The 22,104-nt window shown below is 37.2% G+C and overlaps 1 protein-coding gene across 4 annotated transcripts in view; it reads left to right on the forward strand.

Annotated features, from left to right (window-relative positions):
• Window positions 1-22,104, forward strand: part of ADGRB3 (adhesion G protein-coupled receptor B3) — an 894,978-nt gene that overhangs the window by 494,164 nt on the left and 378,710 nt on the right. For all 4 annotated transcript variants that reach the window (XM_070795670.1, XM_070795669.1, XM_070795668.1 and 1 more), the window contains one exon: window positions 19,089-19,191. In XM_070795670.1, the coding sequence (XP_070651771.1) occupies window positions 19,089-19,191 (103 nt within the window). The remainder of the gene's footprint in view (window positions 1-19,088; window positions 19,192-22,104) is intronic.

The raw sequence follows: 22,104 nt of genomic DNA on the forward strand, positions 1-22,104 counted from the left end.
TCTTTCACTTTCAGTTTTTCCACGGGTTTTATTAAAACACATTGGTCTGCACAGTTACTCACAGCTAAAACTAATTTGGAGTTACACTGCGTCTATCTCTGTGTATGATATTTATTTGAGAAAGTTAAAAGATACTCAAAGTTAGCCCCTTATTTCCATTGGCAGTTTGTGTAAACCTAATCTTGCAAGAATTCTAGATTAGGCACTAACTCAAAATCAGATGATCTGGGTTTTAATTTCAGTTGAACATAACAAGAAATTTATAAGCTTTTCAGTCACTCAGTCATCATCTGCTTCAGTTCAACTTTAAAATAGAAGCACCTTTACGTGCAACATTCATTCTGTTTGCTGCAGAGGGACATAGTGAATGCAAATGAAATACTCAGTGTGTAATGCTTTAGACTGTGAATTAGTTTCACTGCTACGTGTCAAACAGAGCTGCATTATGGTTGATCTTATTTTGAATAACACCATAGAACTCGCTTACCTACACAAAGTCAGATTAGTCTTAATTCACTTCAGTTCACTCAGTTGTGTCCTACTCTTTGCGACCCCATAAATCACAGCACGCCATGCCTCCCTGTCCATCACCAACTCCAGGAGTTCACTCAGACTCACGTCCATTGAGTTGGTGATGCCGTCCAGCCATCTCATCCTCTGTCGTCCCCTTCTCCTCCTGCCCCCAATCCCTCCCAGCATCAAAGTCTTTTCCAATGAGTCAAGTCTTCGCATGAGGTGGCCAAAGTAATGGAGTTTCAACTTCAGCATCATTCCCTCCAAAGAAATCCCAGGGCTGATCACCTTCAGAATGGACTGGTTGGATCTCCTTGCAGTCCAAGGACTCTCAAGAGTCTTCTCCAACACCACAGTTCAAAAGCATCATTTCTTCAGCGCTCAGCTTTCTTCACAGTCCAACTCTCACATCTAAGTTTTAGTCTAAGTTTCATAAATTCACAGAGTGAAGAGAATTGGAAATTTATCTAGGGGTATGAGTTTGAGTGAACTCCAGGAGTTGGTGATGGACAGGGAGGCCTGGGGTGCTGTGGTTCATGGGGTCGCAAAGAGTCAGATACGACTGAGCGACTGAACTGAACTGAGCTGAACTGAATAGGCCTTTTTGTAAAAAAAAAAAACAAAAAAACTTTCAACATTTTTTACATCATGGCAGAAGCAGTGATCACTTGTGGGAGGATTAATGGCTACATTGTGGGCAGTTTAATGCATAAACTGAAAAAGTCCAGAACTGTACTCCACTGGTACGACCTGTGACAGAGATTCAGATTAGCCTCTGGGCAAGTCACTGACTGTGTGTAAATCGTTCAGTTGAACTCAAAGGTTCTTTTTAACTTCAAAAATTCCTTGTCTTTATTTCAGTAAAATTGTAGAATTTTAGCATTCTGGCACATTTATTTGAAGTTCTTAATAACCTTTATATAAGAATTGTGATGTCTTTATTTCAGTAAAATTGTAGAATTTTAGCATTCTGGCACATTTATTTGAAGTTCTTAATAACCTTTATATAAGAATTGTGATGTCTTTATTTCAGTAAAATTGTAGAATTTTAGCATTCTGGCACATTTATTTGAAGTTCTTAATAACCTTTATATAAGAATTGTGACTATGTACACCCACTTACTGCTGCTGCTGCTAAGTCGCTTCAGGTGTGTCCGACTCTGTGCGACCCCATAGACGGCAGCCCACCAGGCTCCGCCGTCCCCAGGATTCTCCAGGCAAGAACACTGGAGTGGGTTGCCATTTCCTTCTCCAACACCCACTTACACTTCCTAAGGATAAAGTAACTAGGTAAACGACTATAGGAAGACAATATTCACCTTTCGCTTCATTAGAAATAATGACCATAGAATGCTTAGGATAAAAAGTTTGTTTAAGCACTGTTTGAAAGGTGAAATATTAGCATTTCCTCCTCATTTTCTTTCATTTCACACTGTACAATGATGAACCACTAAGTTTTGTTTGTTTTTTTCTTTCCAAAAAATTGTTTCAGAAAGTCTAGTGAGTAGAAGAAGCCTTTCAGAAGACAAGAGTGATGCCTTTGTTACATAGTCACTAGACAAATATTCACTATGCAACATCCCTCCTCACCCAACTGTCTTAATTCTTTTGAGTCTCCTCTATTCTCAGAACTCCCAGAACAGTGCATTATATTTATTATTATAAATAATAAATGCATAAGAAATGTTTACTGGAATAATTGTCTTTGATAAAATATTCTATATAAAAAGCCAGTTTTTTAAAAATTGAGGTACAAAGAAGTTTAGTGTTTATGCTGCTGTTCAGTCACCCAGTCGTGTCCAAGTCTCGGTAACCCTATGGACTGCAGCACCCAGGCCCCCCGTCCCTCACCATCTCCCAGTCGTGTCCAAGTCTCTGTAACCCTATGGACTGCAGCACCCAGGCCCCCCGTCCCTCACCATCTCCCAGTCGTGTCCAAGTCTCTGTAACCCTATGGACTGCAGCACCCAGGCCCCCCGTCCCTCACCATCTTCCAGTCGTGTCCAAGTCTCTGTAACCCTATGGACTGCAGCACCCAGGCCCCCTGTCCCTCACCATCTCCCAGAGTTTGCCCCAGTTCATGTCCATTGCATCAGTGATGCCATCCAGCCGTCTCATCCTCTGATGCCTGCTTCTCCTTCTACCCTCAACCTTTTCCAACAGCAGGGTCTTTTCCAGTGAGTCAGCTGTTTGCATCCAATGAGTCGGCTGTTTACACGAAAATATTGGAGCTTCAGTTTCAGCATGAGTCCTTCCAAAGAGTATTCAGGGTTGATCTCCCTTAAGATTGACTCCCTTAAGTTCAAGGGACTTTCAGGAGTCTTTTCCCACACCACAGTTTGAAGGCATCAATTCTTTGGCTTTTTGCCTTCTTTTTATACTATTAAAATATTTTAGGAACAAAGGAATAAAATACATATATTTTGTTGCTTCACTGTAAAATTTGACTATGCGATCTGAATCCAAGAGAAAAAGACATATCTTCTTATTCAACATGAAAATACACAAATTTCCTCTATATGTTTAGTTATTATTTATCAGATATTCATGACACATTTTCTTCTGTGATCATTTTACTAATAATTATCTGTTGAATATTTTGAAGCCAATTTTCCCATACACAGAATAATGTCAGGCTTGCTGTTAAATCTCCAGGAGTTTTGTATTTTAATACAGTATTTTTAAAACAATACTTTGCATAATTGCCCTGGTGCAGACCAAGAAGAACTTGATAATGTTTCGAATAGATATCATTTAGAATTTTGCCTTAATATAAAGATAGCAATAACTTTGCATGTTGACTCTTTCATTTAGATATTTGTTTTTCCTCTCTTGCCCTAATATACCTTCAACTCTTCTTCAAACTGCAACCTCAATTTTACTGTTGGATTGTTTTTCCTTTTACAATTAAGTGGATTCAGATTGTGACTTTATCTGAAGGAAATGTGCTCTACTCAAGTCCAAACTAAGTGAGGGCTATTCTCAGCCTCCCAGTTGTATTCTTCAGAATAATATCTCACAGTAAAAAGCATAGAGCCAGTGCCACAGGCCCTTTAAAAGTTAGTTCTGTCCACAATCTGATTCTGCCAATAGAGGAACTGAGCCCAAGATGTTGTGTCCCGAAGGTGGGTGGATTCTAATCCATCTCAAGTCTTTGGTTTTCCAAAACCATTATCTTTCACTCTCTTGCTGCCTCTGGATGCTCACATATCTATTTCTTTGAGTAGTACAGATTTCTACATTCCTTTGGATACATGTGTATCTTCTGCAGAAAAACTTGAAAGGCCCAGGGGGAGGTAGCCATGCATGGGTACCTCAAAGTGCTAGGGGTCAATTTGGTGGCCCCAGCCAAGGCTATTAACACCAAGGGCTGGACTCTTCCTACCCCTCATGACCACTTTTGAGACTGATCGCTAAAAGCTGACCAGCAAAGGTCAGGGATCCTTTGAGGGTGCTGAGAGCATCCACACAGGCTCTATGCACATTAGGGAACTAATAACCACCCACAGTTCTTACCCTGTTGAGGGTTTAACTGTAGTACATTTTAGTAGGACAATTTGGTAAATCCAGGAGCCTGTAAAAATGCATGATTATCTAATAGAAATTATCTCTAAGGAAGAAAAGTATATCCAAGCATGCATTCAAGCCAAAGAGTTCAAGAAACAGTTGTAATCAACCCATTTTCTAATTCATCTAATAAAGCCAAGTTCCAGCTATATAGGAAAATTACAATACTTTTGAGTATGGGAGTAATGTGTACTTTTCCTCATAGGATGTATAGATGTGCTGTGCTGTGGTTAGTCGCTCAGTCATGTCTGACTCTTTGTGACCCCATAGACTGTAGCCCATCAGGCTCCTCTATCCATGGGATTCTCCAGGCAAGAATACTGGAGTGGGTTGCCATGTCCTCCTCCAGATGGAAGACGTAGTCCTGCTTTAAAAAAAGAAAAAATGTGCATAAATGAAGCTATTAATATTCATTATAAAGGACCTAATTAAAATTATATGCAAATTACACTATAGTATTAAAGTGCTAGGAAAAATATGGATAAACCAAACTAACTAACATTTTCATTAGCCAGTAACATGAGAACTATTTTTTCAAAAAGGAAAAAAACATTTCAATAATGCAAAATCACATAAATTTGCTGTCAAGTACACCAACATAAAAGATAAATGATGCTAACTTTTTTCATATTTAGGAAGTAGAGCCCATTTAACTGGACCGAACTGAACTGAGTTCCTAATATTATAGGAATTAAAAGCAAACAAGAATAGCAATGAACCAGAAAATAGTGTAAATAATAGAAAAACAAAAACATAATCACATTTATACCAATACATTTTGAACGTAATCGATCTGAAATACTGAGTTGCACCAAGAACATGTTTTCTTCAGTTTGAGGACCAGATTTTGAACTTTGCCTCTTCATTCTGAGTTTGCAATGAAATATTGTAGTTTGTAGTAGTCTGTATCTTTTAATAATGTCCTATGGTAAGGACATTAGAAATTAAAATTATCCATGGGGTAACAAATTTATATGACTAATGCTATAAATTATTGTAATATTACAAAGTCAGTATATTATTTTTTTTTAATGAGTTTAATTTGGGCACACTGTTTTAAAGTTAATTTAAACCTCTGATCCCTTAGCTTCGTTGTGGATCTAGGTGTTACCTAATTTGAAATTGTCATTTGTTTTCCAAGTTCTAAGTTAGCCCAACTACTTTTAGCAGCCATCAGCTGATTTTAGTATTAAGCATAAGTGAGACTATCACACTAAGTAAAATAAGTCAGAGGCAAACATCATATGATATCACTTATATTTGGAATATAAAAAAGTGATAGGGATGAACTTATTTAGAAAACAGAAACAGACTTACAGGCATAGAAAACAAATATATAGTAACCAAAGAGGAAAGGGGAAGAGAAATAAATTAGGAGTTTGGGATTAAGACATACGCACTACGTCATATAAAGTAAATAATCAGCAAGGACCTACTATATAACACAGGGAGATATACAATGTACTCTGTACTAATCTATATGGGAAAAGAATCTGAAAATTAATTGGTGTATTTATATGTATAACTGAATCACTGTGCTGTATACCTGACCTAACACAACATTGTAAATCAGCTATACTTCAATATAAAACTATTTTTTTTTAAGTAAATGTATTTAGCTTAATGATTTCGATGCAGTCTCCATTTCCTGGAATATATGAAATCACCTATTTTATTTTGGTTTTATTTTAATTGAAAAGCTCATTTAAAACAATTATGAAAGCTTTCAGGTTAGAAGCTGCACGAACTATACTTTTAAAAATAGAAAGAGGCTACAGTAATTTTAATATGTTTACTGCCGGGGTCCAGCCCCAGTGGATCCAGGGAATTCGAAGCGGGGAAAGCCTCGGCGAGGATCAGGAAACAATTGCTTAATTAAACGTTAATTAAGGATATAAACAGTGGTTGAATAAGGATAGCTCAGTGAGGAAATGCAGTGGAGAAAAGAGGCTGAATAATTCAGCCAGAAGGTGAGAGAAAGAACGACATGGGGAGACCAAGCTTCGGTGAACAAGGCCCACACTTTATTTTCCAAAGTAGTTTTTATACCTTAAGTTGTGCATAGGGGATAATAGGGGAAGGGGTAGAGTCAGCAATAAGCTAGGCTTTCTTCATATGCAAAGGTTTAGGTGATTTACGTCATCTTCTGGCCTGGAGGCCTGTTAACATTTTAAGACCCTTTCTTCAGAAAACTTATTTTTCTCTAAAGGTGATTAGTCAGGCGCCACACTCCAAAAGCATTAGATAAAGTTGCATTCCTATAGGGCAAAGGTGTGGTGGGCTATAACAAGAAAAAGAATTAACTCAAGGGTCCAAGGTTACAAACATTAAAGCTACTGCTTACATTCCTATACACCAATTATATTAATCAATACACTGCCAGGGACACAGTAGGTAAGGGAAACTTAGCAGCAAACATTGGCCCAACAAGTGAAAAACCCTTCACCAATACAATTTCTAATCAATCTTTTAACTGCTCAAAGGAATCTGTATTTAGACAGTTTAGAACATCTCATGCCTCTCACGGTTGGGAGGCTGTGAGCAATCACATGTGGCCAGAAGAACCTATTCAGGAGAGAGATGGTGGTGGGGGACAGCCCCCGTAAAGTCAGAGGTGTAGGTGAGAGCACAAAGCAGTAAAGTAGGCAGACTCTGGTTTTGGGGGTAGATGCTCGAGAATTCCCAGGGGGACTCCTGAGGCTCGATCCCACCTTTGCGTATGCCGAGCCTCCTTCCTCATGACCTTTGCCACGGGCGGAGTTCCTCATTAACTCCTTTTTACTGTACCTTATCTGGCTATATGTTATTTGCACGATTAGTTCCACAATCCCTTCTACTGATATTTGTTTTGTAACACTGCATTACATTGTTTTAGTGCTAAGTCACTTCAGTCGTGTCTGACTCTTTGTGACCCCATAGGCTGTAGCCCACCAGGTTCCTCTGTCCATAGGATTCTCCAGGCCAGAATACTGGAGTGGCTTGCCATTCCCTCCTCCAGGGGATCTTCCCGACCCAGGATCAAATCTACCTCTCTTATATATCCTGCATTGGCAGGGGAGTTCTTTACCACTAGTGTCACCTGGAAAGCCCAAAACGTAGTAAAAACACACAACATTTACCATCTTAACCACTGTAAAGTGTACAGAATAGTAGTGTTGACTCTATGATGCGTATTGTGCAACAGATTTCTAGAATTTTTTCACTTTGCATATTTCTTAAATAGCAACTCCCCTTTGACTTCCTCCTCCTAATCCCTAAAACCACAATTCTACTTTCTGCTTCTGAAAATTTGACTATTTTAGATAACCTTGTATAAGTGAAATCATACAGTATCTGTCTTTTTGTTACTGGCTTATTTCACTTGGCATGATGTCCTCAGAGCTTATCCATGTTGTAAAATAGGACAGAATTTCCTTCTTTTTTAAGGCTGGATAATGTTCCATCATCTGTATTAACTTACTTTCTTTATCCATTCATCTGTCAATAGACATTTGGGTTGCCTCCACCTCTTGGCTACTGTGAATAGTAATGCAGTGAACATGGGTGTGTCAATACCTATTCAGGATCCTGTTTTCAGTTTTTTAGGATATATAACTAGGAGTGGGAGTTCTAGATCATATGGTAATTAAACTTTTGAATTTTGAAGAATCTGTGTACTGTTTTGCATAGCAGCTGCACCATTTCACGTTCTCACCAACAGTGCAGAAGGCTTCCAGTTTCTCCACAACCTATTCACCACTTATGATTTTCTGTTTTGTTGACAGTGGCCATCCTAATGGATGTGAAGTGATATTTCCTTGTGATTTTGATTTGCCTCTCCATGATAATTAGTGATGGTTGAGTACCTTTGCATATACTTATTGGCCTTTCACATATAACCTTCATAGAGATAATTAAGTCTCTTTCCATTTCTCAGTCTTATTCTTTGTTTTCACTTTAGAATTTATTTAAATATTCTCAATAATAATCATTTATCATATATATAGCTTCTAAATATTCTGTCTTATTACATACTTGACTTTTCACTCTGACAGTTATTTCCTTTACGATACTATTTGTCTGGTGTAGTATCATATGTCTATTTTAACTTTTACTGCCTGTACTTTTGGTGTCATATCAGAAATCACTGCTAAATTCAACGTCATAAAGCTCTTCTATGTTTTAATCTAGGAGTTTATTGTTTTAAATTTTATGGTCAGCCTTGTCAAGAATAATTAGTCCATATATGTGAGGGTTTATTTCTAGGCTCTCTATTCTATTCAACTGATGTTTATATGTTCTATCTTCTGTCTTTATGCCAGTGCCATACTGTTTTGACTTACTATAACCTTGTAACATGTTTTGAAATCAAGAAGTATAGTACCTCCAGCTTTCATATTCTTTCTAAAGATTGTTTTGACCATTCAGAATCTTTTCAGATTCCATATGAATTTTAGAATTTTTTTTCTATTTCTACAAAAAGGTCATTAGGATTTTGATATGGGTTGCATTGATCTGTGGATTGCTTTGGGCATTATGGAAATTTTAACAATATTATGTCTTTCTGTTCATAAAAACAGGATGTCTTTCCATTTGCTCCTATCGTCTTTAATTTCTTTCAACAATGTTTTTTGGTTTTCAGCATACAATTCTTCACTTCCTTGGTTAAGTTTATTCCTAAGTATTTTATTCTCTTTGATGCTGTTTCAAATGTGATTGCTTTCCTAATTTCCTTTTAGGATTATTCATTGTGGGTGTTGTTGTTTAGTTTGCTAATTTGTGTCCAACTCTTTTGTGACCCCATAAACTGTAGCCTGCCAGGCTCCTCTGTCCATGGGATTTCCCAGGGAAAAATACTAGAGTGGGTTGCAATTTCCTTCTCCAGGGGATCTTCCCAACCCAGGGATCCTGAATTGGCAGGTGGATTCTTTACCACTAAGATACCAGGAAACCCCCATTGTTAGTGTACATAACTGCAACTGATTTTTGTGTGTTAATTTTACATCTTATACCTTGCTCATGTGTTTATTAGTTCTAAGAGGGTTTTTGTGGAATCTTTAGGGTATTCTACATGTTAAGATCATTTCATATGCAAAGTGAGATAAATTTGTTTCTTCCTTTCCAATTTGGTTGCTTTTTGTTTCTTTTACTTGCCTGATTGTTAGGCTATTACAGAACCCCTACCTGTTAACAATTCTAGGTTTAGCTTGAATAGAAGTGACAATATATTGCATGTTTGCTTTCTTCATCAACTTACAGTGAACAATTTTAGTTTTTCACCATTGGGAATGATGTTAGCTGAGGGCTTTTCAAATAGCCTTTATTATGTTGAGGTACATTCCTTCTAAACCATAATTGGGTGAACTTTTTTTTTTTAAGGTTTACATTGATTTTCCTTTTTATTTTTTTTTAATTTTTAAAATTTTTTATTAAATTAATTCATTTACTTTAATTGGAGGCTAATTACTTTATAATACTGTAGTGATTTTGCCATGCATTGACATGAATCAGCCATGGGAAGTACATGTGTTCCCCATCCTGAATCCCCCTCCCACCTCCCACCCCATCTCATCCCTCTGGGTCATCCCAGTGCACCAGCCCCGAGCACCCTGTATCATGCATCGAACCTGGACTGGTGATCTGTTTCACATATGATAATATACATGTTTCAATGCTATTCTCTCAAAACATCTCACCCTCACCTTCTCTCACAGAGTCCAAAAGACTGTTCTATACATCTGTTTCTCTTTTGCTGTCTCACATATAGGGTCATCATTACCATCTTTCTAAATTCCATATATATGCATTAGTATACTGTATTGGTGTTTTTCTTTCTACTCTTACTTCATTCTGTATAATAGGCTCCAGTTTCATCCACCTCATTAGAACTGATTCAAATGCATTCTTTTTAATGGATGAGTAATATTCCATTGTGTATATGTACCAGAGCTTTCTTATCCATTTGTCTGCCAATAAACATCAAGATTGCTTCCATGTCCTGGCTATTATAAACAGTGCTGTGATGAACATTGGGGTACACGTGTCTCTTTCAATTCTGGTTTCCTTGGTGTGTATGCCCAGCATTGGGATTGCTGGGTCATATGGCAGTTCTATTTCCAGTTTTTTATCATGATACAGTATTGAAATTTTCAACTGAATTTTCTGCGTCAGTTGAGATGATCATGTAGTCTTTGTTCTTTCAATTATTGTTGTTGTACGGTCACTCAGTCAAGTCCTACTCTGCAATCCCATGGACTGCAGCACACCAGGCTTCCTTTTCCTTCACCATCTCAGAACTTGCTCAAACTCATGTCCATTGAGTTGGTGATGCTGTACAACTATCTCTTCCTCTGTCGTCCTTCTCCAGCTGCCCTCAATCTTTCCTAGCATCAGGGTGTTTTCTAATCAATCAACTCTTTGCATCAGGTGGCTAAAGTACTGGAGCTTCAGTTTCAGCATCAGTCCTTCCAATGAATATTTAGGACTAATTTCCTTTAGGATGGACTGGTTTGATCTCCTGCTTTCCAAGGGACTCTCAAGAGTCTTCTCCAGCACCATAGTTGGAAGGCATCAGTTCTTTCCTCAGCCTTTTTTATTGTCCTGCTCTTACATCCATACATGACTACTGGAAAATCATAGCTTTGACTGTATGGACTTTTGTGGGCCAGATAATGTCTCTGCTTTTTAATATGCTGTCTAGGTTTGTCATAACTTTTCTTCCAAGGAGCAAGCATCTTTTAATTTCACAGCTGCAGTCACCATCCACTTGATTTTGAAACCAAAGAAAATAAAGTCTGTCATTGTTTCCCCATCTATTTTCCATGAAGTGATGGGACCAGATGCCATGATCCTAGTTTTCTGAATGTTGAGTTTTGAGCCAACTTTTTCACCCTCCTCTTTCACTTTCATCAAGAGGCTCATTAATTCCTCTTCACTTTCTGCCGTAAGGGTGGTGTCATCTGCATATCTGAGGTTATGATATTTCTCCTGGAAATCTTGATTCTAGCTTGTGATTCATCCAGCCTGACATTGCTCATGATGTACTCTGCATATAAGTTAAATAAGCAGGGTGATAATATACAGACTTGACATACTCCTTTTGCAATTTTGAACCAGTCCATTGTTCCATATCTGGTTCTAACTGTTGCTTCTTGACCTGCATAAAGATTTCTCAGGAGGTGGGTAAGGTGGGCTGGTGTTCCCATCTGTTTAAGAATTTTCCACAGTTTGTTGTGACCCACACAGTCAAAGGCTTTGGCGTAGTCAGTAGAACAGAAGTTGATATTTTTCTGGAATTCTCTTGTTTTTTTCCTTTGATACAATGGATGTTGGCAATTTGATCTCTGGTTCCTCTGCCTTTTGTAAATCTAGCTTGAACATCTGGAAGTTCTTGGTTCACGTACTGTTGAAGCCTGGCTTGGAGAATTTTGAGCATTACTTTGCTAGCATGTGAGATGAGTGCAATTGTGCAGGAGTTTGAACATTCTTTGGCATTGCCTTTCTTTGGAATTGGAATGAAAACCGCCTTTTTCAAGTTCTGTGGCAACTGCTGAGTTTTCCAGATTTGCTGGCATATTGAGTACAGCACTTTCACAGCATCATCTTTTAGAATTTCAAATAGCTCAGCTGTAATTCTATCATCTCCACTAGCTTTGTTTGTAGTGATGCTTTCTAAGGCCCACTTAATTCACATTCCAGTATGTGTGGCTCTAGGTGTGATTACACCATCATGGAAATCTGGGTCATTAAGGTCTTTTTTGTATAGTTCTTCTATGTATTCTTGCTACCTCTTAATATCTTCTGCTTCTGTTAGGTCCATACCATTTCTGTGCTTTATTGTGTCCATCTTTGCATGAAATGTTCCCTTGGTATCTCTAATCTCTTTGAAGGGCTCTCTAGTCTTTCCCATTCTATTGTTTTTCTCTATTTCTTTGCATTGATTATGGAGGAAGACTTTCTTACCTCTCCTGCTGTTCTGTGGAACTCTGCATTCAAATGGGTATATATTTCCTTTTCTCCTTTGCCTTTTGCCCTTCTTCTTTACTCAGCACTTTGTAAGACCTCCTCAAACAACCGTTTTGCCTTTTTTCGTTTCTTTTTCTTGGGAATGGTTTTGATCACTGCCTCTTGTACAGTGTTCTGAACATCTGTCCATAGTTCTGTCAGATCTAATCCTTTGAATCTATTTGTCACTTTCACTGTATAATCGAAAGGGATTTGATTTAGGTCATGCCTGAATGGTCTAGTTGTTTTCCCTATTTTCTTCAATTGAAGTCTGAATTTTGTAATAACGAGTTCATGATCTGAGCCACAGTCAGCTCCCAGTCTTATTTTTGCTGACTGTATAGAGCTTCTCCATCCTCAGCTGCAAAGAATATAATCAATCTGATTTCAGTATTGACCATCTGGTGATGTCCATGTGTAGAGTTTTCTCTTGTGTTGTTGGAAGAGGGTGTTTTCTATGACCAGTGCATTCTCTTGGCAAAACTCTGTTAGCCTTTGGCCTGCTTCGTTTCATACTCCCAACACCAAAGTTACCTGTTACTCCATGTGTCTCTTGACTTTCTTACTTTTGCATTCCAATCCCCTATGATGAAAAGGACATCTTCTTTTGGTGTTAGTTGTAGAAGGTCTTGTAGGTCTTCATAGAACCATTGAACTTCATCTTCTTTGACTTTATTGGTTTGGGCATAGCCTTGTATCACTGTGATGTTGAATGGTTTGCCTTGGAAACAGAGATTATTCTGTCATTTTTGAGACTGCACCCAAATACTGCATTTCAGACTCTTGTTGACTACAAGGGCCACTCCATTTCTTCTAAGGGCTTCTTGCCCACAGTAGTAGATTTAATTTTCATCTGAATTAAACTCACCCATTCTGGTCTATTTTAGTTCACTGATTCCTAAAATGTCGATGTTCACATTTGTCATCTCCTGTTTGACCACTTCCAATTTACCCTGATTCATGGACCTAACATTCCACGTTCCTATGCAATATTGTTCTTTACAGCATCAGACTTTACTTCCATCACCAGTCACATCCACAACTGGGTGTTGTTTTGCTTTGGCTCTGTTTCTTCATTCTTTCTGGTGTTATTTCTCCACTCTTCTCCAGTAGCATATTAGGCACCTACTGACCTGGGGAGTTCCTCTTTCAGTGTCATATCCTTTTACCTTTTCATATTGTTGGGTGAGTGGTTTAATTTCCTCGATTCTGTTGCACTGCAACAAAGATTTGAAATGGTGGACTACTGTTACAGCTTTTTTATGGCTCAGAGCTTTATTCGGCAAACAAAGGATAGTACGTCTCCAAGGCTTGAGGGCGGGTCAACCCCAAAGGAGAGGCCTCAACCTGACTTGGCTCCCTCTGTTATAAGTTTGTTTTTCCTTCCCCTTCTCTTGCTCTATGCAAATTAGGGTTAGCCAGGAAGGGGCTGTGTTTGTTTCATCTGGGTTTTTAATTCCAGTTCATGGATTTTCTTTTGTTCCCTTTTCACATGCTTTTCCCTGTGTCTTTTAGCTACCGCCATTTTGGATTCCTTTTTCCTATTCTAACTACCTACCAATACTGTTCATGGGGTTCTCAAGGGAAGAATACTGAAGTGGTTTGGCATTCCATTCTCTAGTGGACCATGCTTTGTCAGAACTCTCCACCATGACCTGTTCATTTTGGGTGGCCCTACATAGCATGGCTCATAGTTGCTTTGAGTTAGAAATGCCGTGATCGATGTGATCAGTTTGGTTACTTTTCTGTGACTGTGGTTTTCATTCTGTCTGCCCTTTGAAGGATAAGGATAAGAGGCTTGTGGAAACTTCCTGATGGGAGGGACTGGCTATTGGGTAATCTGGGTCTTGCTCTGATCTGGGGTGAGGGGGTGGGGGAGTCATGCTCAGTAAATTTTTAGTCCAATTTTCTGTTGATGGGCAGGGCTGTGTTCCCTCCCGGGAGTTAGGCCTGAGACCAAACTATGATAGGTGACCTCCTTCAAAAGGATTTATGCCAGCACTCCCCACAACCCCCAGGACTGTTGTATTCAGGGCCCCTGACCCTATGGCAGGCCACTGTCAGCCCACGCCTCCACCAGAGACTCCTGGATGCTCACAGGCAAGTCTGGCTCAGTCTCTTGTGGGGTCACTGCTCCTTTCTCCTTGGTCCTGGTGCACAGGTTTTATTTGTGCTCTCCAAGAGTCTGTTTCCCCAGTCCTGTGGGAGTTCTATAATCAAATTCCACTGGCCTCCAAAGTCAAATTCCCTGGGGGTTCTCAGTCCGTTTGCCAGATCCCCAGGTTGGGGAATCTGTTGTGGGCCCTAAAACTTTTACAATAGTGTGAGAACTTCTTTTTAGGTACATACATTATAATTGTTATATATCCTCCTGGTGAATTGACCCTTTTATCATTAACTAATGTTCTTCTTTGTCTCTTATTATAGTTTTTGCTTAAAGTCTGTTTTGTCTCTTATAGTTTTTGCTTAAAGTCTGTTTTGTGAATAGAAATATATCCATTCTTGCTCTCTGTTGGTTACCATCTCTAAGGAGTATCATTTTGCATCTTTAACTTCAGCCTGTCTATGACCTTATACCTAAAGTGAGTCTCTTGTAAAGAGCTGCACTGCATTTTGTTCTCACTTTTTACTCTCTTTAAGATATGTTTCATGTACCATCTGCACTTTAAGCCTTTTTAATAATGTGAAGAATAACTTGAGCCTTCTTTGAATAAAGAACTCTACACATTTTAAAATGTTTCAGGTTCTGACTAGCACAAATCTCAAGGACAAGAAAGAACTTTATTACTTTAGTCATGAAATCCATTTAGCGGTAAGATCTGCTTTTCCAGCAGTGAATACAAATGTGAACCCAGCCAGGAGGCATTAGTAGATCACAAAGTCTGACATGACACACGAGGAGCCAGCTATTCACTTATGCAAACTAGAATAAGTTGATGGAATAAATTAATTTTGTACACTGCATATTTTTTAAAAGCAACTATTGAATAATGTGTATTTGCTTGCTTTTCCTTCACTAAATATTTGGATACTGTGATACTGACATTATTTTTTAAAACTTGGTCAAAAGTTTAATATTTTTTTGGTATATTATCAGTGTCATTCAAATATGTGTTATCACTAAAATGTGCCAAACGTAATGTACTCAGGATACATAAATGCTGGATACTAATATTGTCCTCCTTGAACTAAAATCTTATGGGAGGAGACATGCATAGTATCAGTGGATGCTGTGATAGAGCTAGTACATATTAATGACGCAAAGTGAAGGGGGTGCTCACATAAGTGTGATGAGACCATCCAACTGCATAAATACATTAATGCATATCCCTTCCCAAATGTATTCTAAATAAAGTTATTATACATATGAACACATAGTTTCTCTCCCTGCTACACATACACAGTTTAGTTCAGTCGCTCAGTTCTGTCCAACTCTTTGTGACCCCATGAACCGCAGCACGCCAGGCCTCCCTGTCCATCACTAACTCCCAGAGTTTACTCAAACTCATGTCCATTGAGTTGGTGATGTCATCCAATGATCTCAGCCCCTGTTGTCCCCTTCTCCTCCTGCCCTCAATCTTTCCCAGCATCAGAGTCTTTTCAAATGAGTCAGCTCTTCACATCAGGTGGCCAAAGTATTGGAGTTTTAGCTTCAGCATCAGTCCTTCCAATGAACACCCAGGACTGATCTCCTTTAGGATGGACTGGTTGGATCTCCTTGCAGTCCAAGGGACTCACAAGAGTCTTCTTCAACACCACAGTTCAAAAGCATCAATTCTTCGGTGCTCAGCTTTCTTTATAGTCCAACTCTCACATCCATACATGACCACTGGAAAAATCATAGCCTTGACTAGACAGACCTTTGTTGGCAAAGTAATGTCTCTGCTTTTTAATATGCTGTCTAGGTTGGTCATAACTTCCCTTCCAAGGAGCAAGCGGTTTTTAATTTCATGACTGCAGTCAGCATCTGCAGTGATTTTGGAGCCCAAGAAAGTCAAGTCAGCCACTGTTTCTACTGTTTCCCCATCTGTTTGCTATGAAGTGATGGGGCCAGATGCCACGATCTTAGTTTTCTGAATGTTGAGGTCTAATCCAACTTTTCACTCTCTTCTTTCACTTTCATCAAGAGGCTTTTTAGTTCTTCTTCACTTTCTGACATAAGGGTAGTGTCATCTGCATATCTGAGATTATTGATATTTCTCCTGGCAATCTTGAGTCCAGCTTGTGCTTCATCCAGCCCAGCGTTTCTCATGATGTACTCTGCATATAAGTTAACCCTAACACATACACACATACTTACCAAAAACCATAGGTGGAATTAATCTTCTAGGAACCTTCTCCACCAGGCTGATTGAGCAACAGACTAAATACCCTACAGAAGTTAGCTTCTCTAAGCCACTTGGTTCTCTACAGCTCAGTTTCCTGAGGCTAAAATCTCCACAAGCCGAAAGACAAAGAGAACTTCATAAATATCTTGACATTATTTGGAATCCTCACATCTGTATATTCCAATAAATTATTCACTTATACATCTTCTAAAATAATACAGTTTCTGTATAATATCATTTTAACAGTTGTTAAAATTAACATTTTATAATCTTTTGGTTTTATTTATAGCAGGAATACAGGATTATAAACAAGACCAGAATAAAGCAGTAGACTGAATTTGAGTAATGTGTAAATATTTTTGTTTCAGGTAAACTCCCTGAACTGAAATATATTCATTCCTGAGAAGGAAACTTGTGTCTGTGTCCTAGGACTGTCCTGTGGGAGAAATCTCCATATTTTATTTTATTTTTGTTCTTATTGGTGGTGACACCCGAGTATTTTCCCCAACTCCAAGTGTTTTATACACACACACACATGCACACACAGACACACACACAAATATGTATGATGAGATATATATGTATATATTGTTTCTGGGAATCCTGTCAGATCTTCTAATATAATTAATCACCTAGCATCAACTCACAATTAATTCCATCTACTCTCATTTGGTCCCCTGATCACTTCTGCTCATGAAAAAACAGGAAAAAGTCAGTTTGCAAAGGAAGTTTGGCGTTTAGAGCTTGCTTTTATATCCTTCTCAATATATCTTATCTTCAGTTGGCTCATTAATATTAAATGAAATAAATAACAGTGAACCAGCCTTCTTTGTTTGCAAACACACTCCTCTAAAGAATATTAAAAACAAATTTTTTTTTTTTTTACTATTTGTTGTTAGACTGGATACAATGAAACTTCCTGAGTGTTTAAGAATTTTCTTATTTGACATTGCTAAATACATGAGAGATGGGTTAAAATGTTATCCCACTCAGAATTTGTTTATAGTCTCTCTGCTACTAAATATTCTACTAAATATTCCTCCAAGTGTAGTATACTTGGTTTTTTTTTTCTGGTGAAATCTTGTGGCAAAGATTATCTCATTAGAGAAATGATTTTCACAAAGAATGTGAGGTTCAACATGATTCTACAATATTGGAATTATATGACTTTGATGATACAGACATTTTAGAAAACCATATGGCAGTAACTTAAAAAATTAAACATGCTTTTACCACATGAGCAAGCAATTCTAATCATACTCAAGAATGTGAAAATATGTGTCATCCAGAATGTATGCATACCAGTTATTCATAATAGGCAAATATGGAATAGCTACTCAAAATCATAAAAGCTAAAAATCAGAAGCATCCTAAATGTTGCTCATTGAAATGATGAGTAGATCAGAAATTGCATGTCATGAAATGCTACTTAGCTATAAAGAGAAACAGGATGGATGCATCTCAGAATCATTATGGTATGTGAATTAAATCAAACACACATGTGTATGTACTGTATGATTTTATTTAAATGAAATTCTCAAAAGGCATAATTATAATGACAACCTGTCTGTGGTTTCCTGGAACCATGGAGATGGGAAAGGATCAAGTTTAAAGAGTCTTAAGGAAACTGGAGGGTTGTCTGGATTTGCTGGTACAGTTACTGAAAGCTTTTGACTACTGACTTAAAACTGATGAATTTTATTAACTATAAATATTGCCTTAAACAACAAAAAAAGATGGAAAAATTAAGTGAGTTTGTCTTGATACCTGTTATGAGTTCCCCAGAATAGTAAATGATCTATGGAAGAGCAGGTGCTTTATTTCAAATCAAGAAGGAAGGAATATATACATCTTCAAATAGCTCAAATATAATAAAATCTTTAAATTTCTATATAATAGAAGGTGTAAAACACTTTATACCTGTTGGATAAAAACATGTGCAAGAAACATCTGGTTTGGTTTTATAGGTTTATACTTATAGGTATTTTTTTTGTAGCTTATAAATATAATTGTTTTGAAAACTTCTTTGTGAGTGAACTATATTGGTGAGATATTTCAAAATGCAAATGTGTTCCTTATATCTAGCATATTGAGATAAAGAAGTGGCCTGAAAATATCTTTTATTGAAATAAATGATGGTCAGTAATTAACAACATTTATTGATATTTAAATTCTACTTGTTTTCATTCTACACTACTTACCAGTCATTCATCTTAATGAATTTTGAAAAAGTTTAAAAAAATTCAAAGACAGCACTTTGCAAGAAAAGTATCTGGTCTCCTGGATAGCAAAACTGTTAAGTCCACCTTGAGATAAATGGATTATATTCGTTTAAAGATCGCCTGAAGGTTTGAATTCACAATGCATCTATCTCACAGGTGAATCAGATTTAAGTAATCGAAAGCTTGTCGGTGCTATTGCTTTTCTATCTTTCCTGCATTTAAAATGGTAACAGTCAGCAATAGCTTTTTCCCTCTAAAGCTTTCTAGTTCCAGGTAGGGTATATTTATAACAAGAAATCAACTATATCTTTCCATGAATACTACTTCAAGGATCATGTTTTAAATCTGTTCGTGTAGTTTCTATGTCTTTGCCTAGATACATTTATTAAAAGTGTCATCACAACATGTACTGAGCATATGAATTAATATTCCTTTTCAATCCTTTCTCCTTTTAATCATAATTATTCTGTTTCAGAAATTATACTGTCGTCAATTCCAAAATCATCGTGGTCACCATAAGGCCTGAACCCAAAACAACGGATTCATTCCTGGAGATAGAGCTAGCTCATTTGGCTAATGTAAGTATCATTCATTTAGCTTTGAGTTTCTTATAGAATTGACCTTTTAAAGAGGTTAATAGTCATTCTGTGGACTAATAAGACCAGAACACATTTTCTAAACTCTTCAGAGTTGCAAATGAATTTCTCTCTTATGAAGATATGTGTTATATAGAAACAAGATGACATATTATCCTATGTTTTTGTTCATAATAGAACTCTCAGTTTCTCCAATATAGTACTTAATAGTTTGTCAGTGCCTACATCTTTATTGGGCTCTAAGCTAGGCAATGGGGGATGTCAAGATGAGAACCAGTCTCGCCACCTGGTGAGGAAGACTATGATGTAAGATGCATGCAGCAGCAGAAGCTACAGACATAATACAAAGGGGAGTGCTGTCCTGCAGGGTACCCCAGGGTTGGAGAGTGGGTGTAGTGGCTTTTTAATGTTCTACACTCAGGATCAGAGGAGGCTCCTTGTAACAAGAATTCATCCAAATGCAAATGAAATTCTTCAGACCTTGTTTAGGCCATAGACGGAAATTTAAACCATATACTTATCCTTTATACATTCACCTCAGATACCTAACTCATTGATTTAAGGGGCAAAGAAGGTGATTCCTATTAAGGCTTTCTTAATTATGCTTTTACAATACCTGTGTTCAAGTAAGACAATCTCCTATGTTGCACATACATAGTTCTTTTTTTTTTATTACTCCTTGCAAATTTTCTATGAACTTGGCTTTTAAGTACAGTTAATGAAAGCACAGAGTGATTGTCATTTTCCCAAAGTGAATGACATAATGGAATTTATTCCCACATCCTTTAGTTATAAAACCTGTACTTTTCCTAGTATTTTATAATTTCTGATATTAAAGAACTCATATACATTTTATTAAAAAATGACAATCATCTTTCCTATAAACCAGTTTTTAAAAAGCTGTTCTGGCTTCTTAGATTGTTTAATGTAAACCTCACATCTCTCAGCACTGATTTTTAAACATTATGATTAATATTTTAACTATCAGGTCTTTTCGCACTTTTGCCAAAATGTGTCCATACTGGTTCTAACTTTGACAATGTGTCTTATTTCTATTATATGTACTTCTTCATAACTTATAATGGCTCTAATACCACTACTGAACTGAAAACTAAGAGATACTTTCAACATTACTTTTGAATAAGGAAATTGTTCCTTTGCTTGTTCCACATGTATTATAAAATATTTGTTTACATATTTGTTTGTGTATATATTTTTATCATGGTAATGTCTATTGAGTTATAAGCATCGGTGAAGAATATTAAGAGATATTAATTGCCTACATTGCTCCCTTTTTCTTAGGGAGAAAACACTTCTCTAAATGAGCATTCACAAAACTTTCCAAAATAAAGGTTAAATCACTATTGAGAATTCAAAGAACATGTTAATTAAATGGTATTTTTCTCATAAATTGAAGAAAGATTAACTGTAAAATAGTGTTGATAAACAGTCTCATTATTTCAATTGAATAGAACTGTTTGAAATGAACATATGTAAACTTTTTTGAGTCACACTTTTCTGGCAGCATATTTTGTCAATTCAATTTCAAAGAGATACAGCACATCTAAAAAGTTATTTTCTATGTATGGAAACTAGAGTATATGGTCAATACGTTTTATGAAGCCCTAGCTAGATTCTGGAGTGGCACTGAGTCAAGAGTATAAGCAGGATGAGCTGATTACCAAGTGACTGCAAATTGGTTCTTTCAGTGTTTTGACTGAGTTGACAGATTCCCAAAACAATACTATCCCACAGCCAAAGGCCTGGATCTGAGATAATGTAGACAAATCTGTTACACAGAAGGGCTGAGGGAGAAGAGAAGTTTACTCTGGAGAAGAAATGCCTCGAGGCATTCCTGGGTCAGAGCGGCACCCACCTATGCGTGTCCTTGAAGGCCACCTGACTCCAGGCCACGGCGTGGAGGCGCTCTTGCTGCTTCTTCGCTTGTCTTTCCTCCACTTTATAAATCCCTCCCTCACACACCTCTTCACACTCTGCTGCTTGAAGTCTCCGTGCCTGTTGTATTTATACTCACCGTGCAGATGAGACTGTCTCAAAGACTTTATTGTTCCCTGAGGGAAGGAATATATGACTGGTTTATTGAATGTCTTATAAAGTATCTTCTGACTTTGTTATATTTTCATTGAAGAGGTAGTCAGAAGAGCCTACGCTAGCATAAAGTATTCTTCACTAAAATGTGAAGAAAAGATGTATCTCAAACATGAAGTTAAAGTGGATTACAACAAACACAAATTTCATTATAACTATATTGACACAGATACATTATCACTGGTGTTGCCTTCAAAGTTGACCTGTTTCAAATATGACATCTTGCTAATATCAACACTGTCTACTTTCACCTGTTTTCTTATAGCAAATGTATCTGCTGCACTTTACTAAGCTCAGAAGAGAATAATGACTAACAAATTGTATCTGTTCCATATACCATGTGCAGAAAAAGGAAGAATGAAAATTAATAGTTCTAATGAGTCTAGGGAAAAGCCTGTTAGTGTTTGTTTAAAAAAAAAATGTGTGTTTTTTTTTTTAAACAGGCTTTTTAACAAATAGCATTTAAAGCATGTTATGTATAATGAGACCCTTGGGAACTGGTAGGACTAGGTAAAAGAACATAGAATCTTGAAATTGCATACTGTATTCAGCAAAGCCATTTGCAGTTTTAACCAGCTCATAAGTCATTAAAGAGTAAGATACTACTTTTAGTTCAGTTTTCTAGGCTCATGACTTTATTATTATAATTTGCAGAGTCCAGTTTTGTGGTCTTTAGCGCTTGAACACAGAAATTGCTTCATTATTAGAAATACCAAATTTGCTTTTCTGAGAAAAGTAATTTTGTTTTCCATGTTATATTACTTAAGTATTATTAGACTCCATAAT

The sequence above is a fragment of the Bos indicus genome, chromosome 9 (genome assembly GCF_029378745.1).
Source record: "Bos indicus isolate NIAB-ARS_2022 breed Sahiwal x Tharparkar chromosome 9, NIAB-ARS_B.indTharparkar_mat_pri_1.0, whole genome shotgun sequence".
In the NCBI taxonomy this organism is placed as follows: Eukaryota; Metazoa; Chordata; class Mammalia; order Artiodactyla; family Bovidae; genus Bos; species Bos indicus.